This window comes from Salvelinus sp. IW2-2015, unplaced genomic scaffold (genome assembly GCF_002910315.2).
Source record: "Salvelinus sp. IW2-2015 unplaced genomic scaffold, ASM291031v2 Un_scaffold1046, whole genome shotgun sequence".
NCBI lineage: Eukaryota > Metazoa > Chordata > Actinopteri > Salmoniformes > Salmonidae > Salvelinus > Salvelinus sp. IW2-2015.
In genome coordinates this window covers 369,361-381,243 of record NW_019942701.1, presented here as the reverse complement: position 1 = coordinate 381,243, position 11,883 = coordinate 369,361, and the positions used below count along the sequence as shown (strand labels likewise).

General features: G+C 41.7%; 1 protein-coding gene across 1 annotated transcript in view; it reads left to right on the top strand.

Annotated features, from left to right (window-relative positions):
- Nucleotides 1-8,854: 8,854 nt before the first annotated feature.
- slc1a7a (solute carrier family 1 member 7a) overlaps nt 8,855-11,883 on the top strand; it is a 36,402-nt gene continuing 33,373 nt past the window's right edge. The window contains exon 1 of the mRNA XM_024136893.2: nt 8,855-9,108. Within this exon, the coding sequence (XP_023992661.2) occupies nt 8,855-9,108 (254 nt within the window). The remainder of the gene's footprint in view (nt 9,109-11,883) is intronic.

Genomic DNA, 11,883 nt, shown 5'->3' with positions numbered 1-11,883 from the left:
TATTAGTATCAACACTCTAGCAGTAGTAGTAGTATAGTATCAACACTCTACAGTAGTAGTAGTAGTAGTTGAACCCAGAGGATGGGATAGAACCCTCTACAGTAGTAGTAGTATTAGTACTCAACCAATCTACAGTAGTAGTTAGTATAAGTATGAACCCCGGCAGGATTAGTGGTAGTATAAACATCTACAGTATAGTAGTAGTATCACCCTCAACAGCAGTAGTTGTATCAACCCTCTACAAGTATTAGTTAGTATTAACCCTCTAAAGTAGTAGTACTAGTATCAACCCTCTACAGTAGTAGTAGTATCAACCCTCTACAGTAGTAGTAGTATCAACCCTCTACAGTAGTAGTAGTATCAATCCTCTACAGTAGTAGTAGTATCAACCCTCACAGTAGTGAGTAGTTATTCAACCCTCTACAGTAGGAGTAGTATCACCCTCTACAGTAAGTAGTAGTATCAACCTCTACAGAAGTAGTATCAACCTCAACAGCAGTAGTTGTATCAACCTCTACAGTATTAGTAGTATTAACCCTCTACAGTAGTAGTAGTAGTAGTATCAGCCCACTTACAGTAGTAGTAGGATCAACTCTCAACAGTTGTGTTAGTACCAACACTCTACAGTAGTAGTAGTATCACCCTCTAAAGTTTTAGTAGTAGTATCAACCTCTACAGTAGTAGTAGTATCAACCCTCTACAGTAGTAGTAGTATCAACCCTCGACATTGTAGTAGTAGTATAAACCCTCCAAGTAGTAGTAGTATCAACCTTCCACAGTAGGAGTAGTAGTATCAAACCCTCCACAATAGTGATAGTATAACCCTATACAAGTAGTAGTAGTACAAACCCACTACAGTTGTAGTCGTAGTTATGATCCCCCCACCAAAGCAATTAATCGAACCTCTGCCAGAGTTAGTATCAACCCGTCATACAGTAGTATATCACCTTCTAACATAAGTAGTGAGTATCAACCCCGTACAGTAGTAGTACTATCAACCCTCTACAGTAATGTAGTAGTATCAACCTCTGCAGTAGAGTAGTGTCCACCTCATGTAGCTAGTATCAACCCTCTACAGTAGTGTAGTAGAAACCGTAATAACGCGCATCGAACTACTACTACTACTACTGTAGAGGGTTGATACTACTACTAATCCTATCGAGGGTTCATACTAATACTACTACTACTGTAGAGTGTTGATACTAATATTACTACTACTGTAGAGGGTTGATACTACTGCTACCGTAGAGGGTTGATACTACTACTACTACTATTGTTGAGGGTTGATACTACTACTACTACTACTGTAGAGGGTTGATACTACTACTACCGTAGAGGGTTGATACTACTACTATTACTATTGTTGAGGGTTGATACTACTACTACTACTACTGTAGAGGTTTGATACTACTACTACCGTAGAGGGTTGATACTACTACTACTACTATTGTTGAGGGTTGATACTACTACTACTACTACTGTAGAGGGTTGATACTACTACCACTGTAGAGGGTTCATACTACTACTACTACTGTAGAGGGTTTATACTACTACAACTGTCAAGGGTTGATACATATTCTTTACTGTAGATGGTTGACACTTCTACTATTGTAGAGGTTTGATACTACTACTACTGTAGAGGGTTGATACTACTACTACTACTGTAGAGGGTTGATACTACTACTACTACTGTAGAGGGTTGATACTACTACTACTACTGTAGAGGGTTGATACTACTACTACTGTATGGTGTTGATACTACTACTACTGTAGAGGGTTGATACTACTACTACTACTGTGGAAGGTTGATTATACTACTAGTACTGCTGTTGAGGGTTGAAACTACTACTACTATTACTACTGCAGTGGGTTGATACTACTACTAATCCTGTCGAGGATTCATACTTCTACTACCAATGTAGAGGGTTTATACTACTACTACAACTGTCAAGGGTTGATACATATTCTCTACTGTAGAGGGTTGACACGTCTACTATTGTAGAGGGTTGATACTACTACTGCCGTAGAGGGTTTATACTACTACTACTATTGTCGAGTGTTGATACTACTACTACTGTAGATGGTTGATACTACTACTACAACTGTAGAGGGTTGATACAACTACTACTGTAGAGGGTTGATACTACTACTACTACTGTAGAGGGTTAATACTACTTCTAAAGTAGAGGGCTGATACTACTACTACTACTGTAGAGGGTTAATACAACTACTACTGTAGAGGGTTGATACTACTACTACTGTAGAGGGTTGATACTACTACTACTACTGTAGTACTACTAGACGTAGAGGTGACTACTACTACTACTGTAGAGGGTTTGAACAATACTACTACTACACTGTAGAGGTTGATACTACTACTACTTGGAGAGGTGACTACTACTACTACTACTACCGAAGAGGCGTTTGATACTACTACTACTGAATAGGGTTGATACTACTACTACTTACTGTAGAGGGTTGATACTACTACTACTACTGTAGAGGGTTGATAATACTACTACTACTGTAGAGGGTTGATACTACTACTACAACTGTAGAGGGGTTGATACTACTACTACTGTAGAGGGTTGATACTACTACTACTACTACTGAGAGGGTTGATATACTACTACTAAGAGGGTTGATATACTACTACTACTGTAGAGGGTTGATACTACTACTACTACTGTAGAGGGTTGTATTACTACTACTACTGTAGAGGGTTGATAAACTACTACTACTGTAGAGGGTTGTATACTACTACTACTGTAGAGGGTGATAATACTACTACTACTGTAGAGGGTTGATACTACTACTACAACGTTTAGAGGGTTGATACTACTACTACTGTAGAGGTTGATACTACTACTACTACTGTAGAGGGTTGATACTACTTACTACTGTAGAGGTTGATACTACTACTACTACTACTGTAGAGGGTTGATAACTACTACTACTGAAGGGTTGATACTACTACTACTTGAGAGGGTGATACTACTACTACTGTAGAGGGTTGATACTACTGCTACAACTGTAGAGGGTTGATAACTATACTACCTACTACTGAAGAGGGTTGATACTACTACTACTGTAGAGGGTTCATATATACTACTACTACTACTGTAGAGGGTTCATACTACTACTACTACTACTGTAGAGGTTGATACTACTACTAATGTACAGGGTGATAATACTACTACTGTAGAGGGTGATACTACTACTACTGTAGAGATTGATACTACTACTACTGTACAGGTTGACAATTATACAACGTACAGGGTTGATACTACTACTACTACTGTAGAGGGTTGATACTACTACTACTGTAGAGGGTTGATCTACTACTACTGTACAGGGTTGGTAATACTACTTACTGTAGAGGGTTGTAATACTACTACTGTTTAGAGGGTTGATACTACTACTACTGTAGAGGGTTGATACTACTACTACTGTAGAGGGTTGATACTACTACTACTGTAGAGGGTTCATACTACTACTACACTACTACTGTAGAGGGTATACTACTTACTACTGTAGAGGATGTTGATACTACTACTACTGTAAAGGGTTGATTAATACTAACAAAACTTTACAGGGTTGATACTACTTACTACTACTGTAGAGAGGGGATACTACTACTACTGAGAGGGTTGATACTACTACTACTGTACGGGTGTGTAATACTACTACTGACGTAGAGGGTTGATAATACTACTACTGTAGAGGGTTGTACTACTAACATACTACTACTGTAGAGGGTTGATACTACTACTACTGGTAGAGGGTTGATACTACTACTCTGTAAGGGTTGATACTACTACTACTGTAGAGGGTTGATACTACTACTACTGTAGAGGGTTGATACTACTACTACTGTAGAGGGTTGATACTACTACTACTGTAGAGGATTGATACTACTACTACTACTACTGTAGAGGGTTGATACTAGTACTACTGTAGAGGKWTGATAATACTACTACTACTGTAGAGGGTTGATTCTACTACTACTTTAGATGGTTAAATTGGAACCATTTATTCTGATTAATGTAAACAAAGTGCCAGTGCTGTGTTGATTTCCATTTAGTTTGTATGTTATTTGTGTTAAAGTAAACATCGCCAGAGGGGTCATTCCTTCCAACTTAAGAATACATCATTATTCCTGAGGCACTGCATCAACCAATCCCGACATTCCGACATTCCGACATGCATTCTAAAATCTATATGGTTAACTGATATGTTTATTATAATTTCTTAGAAGACGATAGGGCTCTAATTTCTATCAAAAATATATGCTCTAATTTCTAAGAAGTCTCACGTTCTGACATATCTAAAACATATATATATTCAGGCCTCCCGGGTGGCGCAGTGGTCTAGGGCACTGCATCGCAGCGCTAGCTGCGCCACCAGAGACTCTGGGTTCGCGCCCAGGCTCTGTCGCAACCAGGCTCGGTCCGTGGGGGGACGCACAATTGGCCTAGCGTCATCCGGGTTAGGGAGGGTTTGTTTACGGTGTTTCCTCTGACACATTGGTGCGGCTGGCTTCCGGGTTGGAGGCGCGCTGTGTTAAGAAGCAGTGCGGCTTGGTTGGGTTGTGTTTCGGAGAACGCATGGCTTTCGACCTTCGTCTCTCCCGAGCCCGTATGGGAGTTGTAGCGATGAGACAAGATAGTAATTACTAGCAATTGGATACACGAAAATTGGGGAGAAAAGAGAGTAAAAAATAAACTAAAAAATAAATTTAATAAAAAACATATATATTCAATTTACATATGGTGGAAAATCCACATCTGCTCTGTAAGAACATTGCTTTGTCAGTCAGTCAAGTCTTCATGGCGATGTGATGAATCCCTCCTGCGTTGCTCTTCACTGATATGTTTCCAAGAACATAGAGGCTTTCCCGGCTCGACCTTTCCTCTCTGACACCTCTCTTATCAGAAGGCTATTTATTTCCATGGACTTGTCCTCTCCTGAGGATGGCTCAATCGAACATTACAATATTGTTTCATCAAGAAGGAGTTTTTGTTTTAATTGCCTGTATGTTGATGATGGATGACAGGGATTTTGCATATTATACTGTATACAATACTGATTGACAGGAAATAGCAGAGGACAGAAATCTTCTGCTGTTGGAATCAAAACGTGATGTATCTGTGTATGTCATTAGGCCAACAGGGGTTAGAGGTCAAAGGGCAGACTATTACATCGCTGACTGGGGAAACATAAAGGACCTTTTTCTGTTGTTCTCCTCCGTCAGGAGAAAGAGGTAGTGAGTAAGATAACAGCGCTTGCCTAAAATCACATCCAGCAGCATATTTGTGTTAGCCTGGTCCAAAATCTGTTGATGCTGTCTTGCCAACTTCTATGGCAATATCAGTCACAGGCGTACCTTGGAGCCTCTCTGGCTCCAACTCTGTTGTATTTGACCTTGAGAAATCAACCGATGAGAATTCTGATCAGTTCTGGAGCAGACTTAACCGGGTGATGTCTGAAGCATGTCTGATGCCTCCAGGTGTAAGTATTATTGCTTTAGTTTAATAATTAACATCTAATGAATGTATTTACTTTCATTTGTCACCCATGAAGGATGTTGTCTGATGACCTCTTTAGCAGTCTGTATTGTTCATTGGTGATTTTTGTTCTTCTCATTGACTTCAATGTGTATCTTTCAATTTTTTTGCACTATATAGGGAATTGGATGTAATTTGGTCCCCAGTCTGGATGAATCAGAGAGCATGCCTGGCTGAATTCCAATGCTTTTGTCTGTCTTATTAGAGCTAATGGGAGCTGTATCGTGAGTGTACATGTTAATGACATCTGAGGGTTGGTTGTTCACCGGGCACAGAGAAAAGAAGAGAAGAAAACATCAACAACAGTTCTCATAAATAATAATTATACATCATTTCAGCACCCAGAACCAAATCTGTGTTAAAGGGACATCAGCATGTGAAATAGGCATGTTTCTGCTGTATGTTTTGTAATAAAAATGAAAGCGGAAGATGGAGCAAGATAAGTGTTTCCGATGACATGGTCTGGATACACTTTGACATTATCTGGTACTTTCCTTTTTCCGGTTCAGAGATAAAATCCCCATAAACACCAGAAGATGTCAAAAAGTGTTTTCCGATGACATCATTTGTTGTGCATCTGTCCGACCACCAAACACAGAAATCCTCCATTTTGACATATGTTGACGTTGGGGTGCTGCTGGAGAAAATGTGTCACGAGAGACTATACATAACAGATAATATATCTCAGTGAATAAATAGTCCATCATGTAAGCAAAATACTTTATAAGGAGCCACATATACTTCTGAATGCTTATAGCCTGTATTATAATGCCTTATAAAGGCACAATGAATGCATTGAAATGTATTGCAAATAACTAATAGTATCCTCAAAGAAAGTGCACGTTGAGTGTTGTAACAGGACAAGTACAAGCACTACAACTTCCTTTTCAATAAGCTAGCTTCTGTTTTGTGCCTCCTGAACATGACCCTCCTGAGCGGAACTTCCTGTAAGTCACTCTGTACTAAAGTGCAGGTAGACCCGGTGAATTTTACCACTCCCCCCCCCACTGAGACATCTCTGGGTCATTATGGTTTAGTAATGTGTGTTATTATAAAGTAACGTGTGTTACAAGATTCTCTGGTCTGATGAAACCAAGATTGAACTCTTTGGCCTGAATGCCAAGCGTCACGTTTGGAGGAAACCTGTCACCATCCCTACTGTGAAACTTGTGGGGATGTTTTTAAGAGGCAGGGAGACTAGTCAGGATCGAGGGAAAGATGAAAGGAGCAAAGTATAGTGATCCTAGCTGAAAACCTGCTTCAGAGCACTCAGGACCTCAGGCTGGGGGCGAAGGTTCAGCTTCCAACAGGACAACGACCCTAACCACACAGCCAAGACAACACAGGAGTGGCCCAGCCAGAGCCCGGACTTTAACCCGATCTAACATATCTGGAGAGACCTGATAATATCTGTGCAGCAATGCTCCCCATCCAGCCTGACAGCGCTTGAGGGGATCTGCAAAGAAGAATGGGAGAAACTCCCCAAATACACGTGTGCCAAACTTGTAGCGTCATACCCAAGAAGACTCGAGGCTGTAATCGCTGCTAAAGGTGCTTCAAGAAAGTACTGAGTAAAGGGTCTGAATACTTATGTAAATATTATATTTCATTCACTGCCTCCTGTGCCCATCGTCTGCTGTGCCCCCATCCTCCCCCTAGCCACAGTGAACACCTGTCTTTGAACTGGCTGGTAAGAGGAACACCTCCTGTCTTTGATCTGGCTGGTAAGAGGAACGCCTCCTGTCTTTGATCTGGCTGGTAAGAGTGATTGGGAAGATCAAGGACAATAATTATTCCAGAAAGCTATTTCAGCCTCGGCACGGTTTCCACCCTCAGCAGGAGGGCAGGACGGTTCACTGCACATATGTCTCAAATGGCACCTTATTCCCTTTTCCCATATGGGCCCTGTTCAAAAGTTGTGCGCTATTTAGAGAATGGGGTGCCATTTGGAACGCAGATTGGATAGGTTGGAGTCACAGCACGAAATGGCAAAGAAAACATTCAGTGACCACTTCAACCCGCTGGCCAAACAACACAGGATTCAACTTTGGGCGGTTAGTGACACATCTTGTCTTCATCCCAAATGGCACCCTATTCCCTATATAGTGCACTACTTTTGACCAGGGCCCATGGGGCTATGCTCAAAAGAACTGCACTTTGTAGGGAATAGGGTGCCATTTGGGATGCATCCCTTGTCTGTCCAGCTCTGGGTGATCATAGAGACAGATCGATGTCTCCTCCATTTCCACTTCAGCATAAATGCTCTCTGGTACTAAATGTAATTAAATCTGCTACAAGTGTTCCCATAAATACAGTGTGTTTTCTCAGCTTTTTCGTTACATAAAGGTTAATAATGATTATTTGCGACGTCACATAGTCTCAGCCTCAGTACTTTAGTACCAGTACAAAAATAAATTTGGAAAGACTGGGGAAGGCTACATGAATCAAATTAAATCTGAATGACAATCTTACTGCGATAGACTGGGGACAAGATGGCACCGACAGAGATGGTCACCTCGCTTCGAGTTCTTAGGAAACTATGCAGTATTTTGTTTTTCTATGTACTATTTCTTACATTGTTACCCCAGGAAATCTTAAGTCTTATTACATACAGCCGGGAAGAAATATTGGATATCAGAGCAATGTCAACTCACCAACATTACGACCAGGAATACAACTTTCCCGAAGCGGATACTCTGTTTGGACCACCACCACCCAGGACAATGGATCTGATACCAGTAGGTACCAAGACAATGGCGCCGCAGAAGGGGCAGACGGATCAGCCTCCTGTTCAGGCTCTGTAGACGTGCACATCGCCCACCGCTCCCGAGTATACTACTCGCCAATGTCCAGTCTCTTGACAAAGTAGACTAAATTCGAGCAAGGGTTTGATGTCTGCCTTCCAGAGGGACATCAGAGATTGTAACATCCTCTGTTTCACGGAAACATGGCTCTCTCGGRATATGTTGTCGGAATCGGTTCAGCCACCGGGCTWCTCCATGCATCGCGCCGACAGAGATAAACACCTCTCTGGGAAGAGGAAGGATGGGGGTGTATGCTTCATGATTAACGACTCATGGTGTAATCATAACAACATAAAGGAACTCAAGTCCTTCTGCTCACCCGACCTAGAATTCCTTACAATCAAATGCCGGCCATATTACCTCCCAAGAGAATTCTCGTCAGTTATCGTCACAGCTGTGTACACTCCCCCTTAAGCAGACACCACGACAGCCCTCATAGCTGAACAAGATGACTACCGCCCCGTAGTACTCACTTCTGTCATCATGAAGTGCTTTGAGAGACTAGTMAAGGATMATTTCACCTGCATCTTACCGGCCACCCTAGACCCACTCAGGAGGCTGAAGAAATGTGGCTTGTCACCCAAAACCCTGACAAACCTTTACAGATGCACAATCGAGAGCATCCTGTCGGGCTGTATCACAGCCTGGTACGCCAACTGCACCACCCGAGCCAAAAAGATCATCAAGGACAACAACCACCCGAGCCACTGCCTGTTCACACCTCTACCATCCAGAAGGCGAGGTCAGTACAGGTGCATCAAAGCTGGGACAGAGAGACTGAAAAACAGCATCCATCTCAAGGCCATCAGACTGCTAAACAGCCATCACTAACTCAGAGAGGCTGCTGCCTACATTGAGACCCAATCACTGGCCACTTTAAATAATGCCACTTTAAATAATGGTTACATATCTTACATTACTCATATCATATGTATATACTGTATTTTATACCGTCTAGTTGCATCTCGTCTATGCCGCACGGCCATCGCTCATCCATATCTTTATATGTACATATTCTCATTCACCCCTTTAGATTTGTTTGTACTAGATAGTTGTTGGGAATTGTTAGATTACTTGTTAGATATTACTGTACTGTAGTAACTAGAAGCACAAGCATTTCACTACACTCGCATTAACATCTGCTAACCATGTGTATGTGACCAGTTCAATTTGATTTGAAGGCTATGTGAATCAAATGAAATCTGGATGACCGTCTTACTGCGATAGACTAGGGAAGGCGACATGAATCAAATGAAATCTGAATCTGAATGACCATCTTACTGCGATAGACTGGGGAAGGCTACATGAATCAAATGGAATCKGAATCTGAATGACCATCTTACTGCGATAGACTGGGGAAGGCTACATGAATCAAATGAAATCTGAATGACCGTCTTACTGCGATAGACTGGGGAAGGCTACATGAAACAACTGGAATGCTGAATGACCATCTTACTGCGATAGACTAGGGAAGGCTACATAAATCAAATGGAATCTGAATCTGAATGACCATCTTTGTGCGATAGACTAGGGAAGGCTACATGAATCAAATGAAATCTGAATGACCGTCTTACTGCGATAGACTGGGGAAGGCTACATGAAAAATGGAATCTGAATGACCATCTTACTGCGATAGACTAGGGAAGGCTACATAATCAAATGGAATCTGAATCTGAATGACCATCTTTGTGCGATAGACTAGGGAAGGCTACATGAATCAAATGAAATCTGAATGACCGTCTTACTGCGATAGACTGGGAAGGCTACATGAATCAAATGAATCTGAATGACCATCTTACTGCGATAGACTGGGAAGGCTACATGAATCAAATGAATCTGAATGACCATCTTACTGCGATAAACCTAAAATCCTATCTAAATAGTCTCTGTTGTTTTCTGAACTTGTTCTGACCTTTCTTGACATGTTTTAACAGCAACCCTTTTTCTCTGGTTGTTTTGGGGCAGATTCATGTTATGTGTGAAAGGACAGAAGGAGAGGAGGAGAGGAGAGAAGGAGAGGGAGGAGCAGAGAAGAAGAAGGAGAGGAGAGGAGGAGGAGAGGAGAGGAGAGGAGAGGAGAGGAGAGGAGAGGGAGTGAGGTGGAGAGGAGAGGAGAGGAGAGGAGAGGAGAGGAGAGGAGAGGAGAGGAGAGGAGAGGAAGAGAGAGGAGAGGAGAGGAGAGGAGAGGAGAGGAGAGGAGAGGAGAGGAAGAAGGAGAGGAGAGGAGAGGAGAGGAGAGGAGGAGAAGAAAAGGTAGCAGAGGAGGGGGTAGAGGAGGGGAGAGGATAGGAAGGAAGGAGAGGAGGAGAGGAGGAGAGGAGGAGAAGAGAGGAGGAGGAGAGGAAAGGGGAACAGAGGAGGAGAGAGGAGAGGAGGAGGGGAGGAAGCAACGTTTAATTCACCACTGCTCTGCTCTAACTGTCTACCCGGCTGCTCTGATGGGGGATATCTGGAGACAGTCACGCACAGCTCAGAAACATCTGTGGCCTTTCCTTATGTAAAAGGCTTCTTTCTCTGTCTCTCTGGTTTAGTAACAGGTTGCTTGAGGATACTGACAGACTGACTTCAAGAATCTGACATTTTCTTTCAATGACCTCTGACATCATGTTTTGTAATGATTGTTGCTGTTTGACTTATTGTTGGCAGAAGCTCCCTGAGAAACCCTGGTTGTTGTCATTTGATCAAAGATGGAGAAACTGGCTGCTGGTTGAGCAAAATGATGTTGGATTTATGATGATTCATGATGATTTATGATGATTCATGATGATTTATGATGATTTATGATGATTTATTGATGATTCATGAGGATTTATGATGATTCATGATGATTCATGATGATTCATGATGATTCATGATGATGTTTCAACCAGCCAATGAAAGTGGTTCTAATATATATGTCTAATAACTCTGACTAAGATGGACTTTGCTCACGGTTGGTTGGTTTGAGAAGTGGGAACCACCTTGTGGTATCCTGCAGGTGCTGGGGTCACAGCTCGGACAAAGCAGTATTAACCAGGGTTAATCAGGTTTTTAAAAAATATATATATTTTACCTTTATTTATACAGGTTTTTTCTCATTGAGATAATATCTCTTTTCCAAGAGAGACCTGGTCCAATAGCAGCAGGGTGAACAACGTTTCAGACAAAACAACTTACATACACTAACACAACATTAAACAAAACTATAAACACACATACAGTACAACAATTACATATTACATTAAAAACACAAACATCTTGACTAAAAACAGCTGGCCTAAAAACAATACACTCTTCTATGATATATACATGGGTTACGTCCCTATCCTGTCCTCTATCCTCCGTACCTACTGGTAAAGAACTGTAAGCCTCCCTCCATCTTGTTATTCCCAGTCTTTATACCCAGTTGTTCCAACCAACTCCAACACACACTATCTATCACACTATCTATCACACTATCTATCACAGTATCTCTCACACTATCTACCACACAATCTACCACACTATCTCTCACACTATCTATCACACTATCT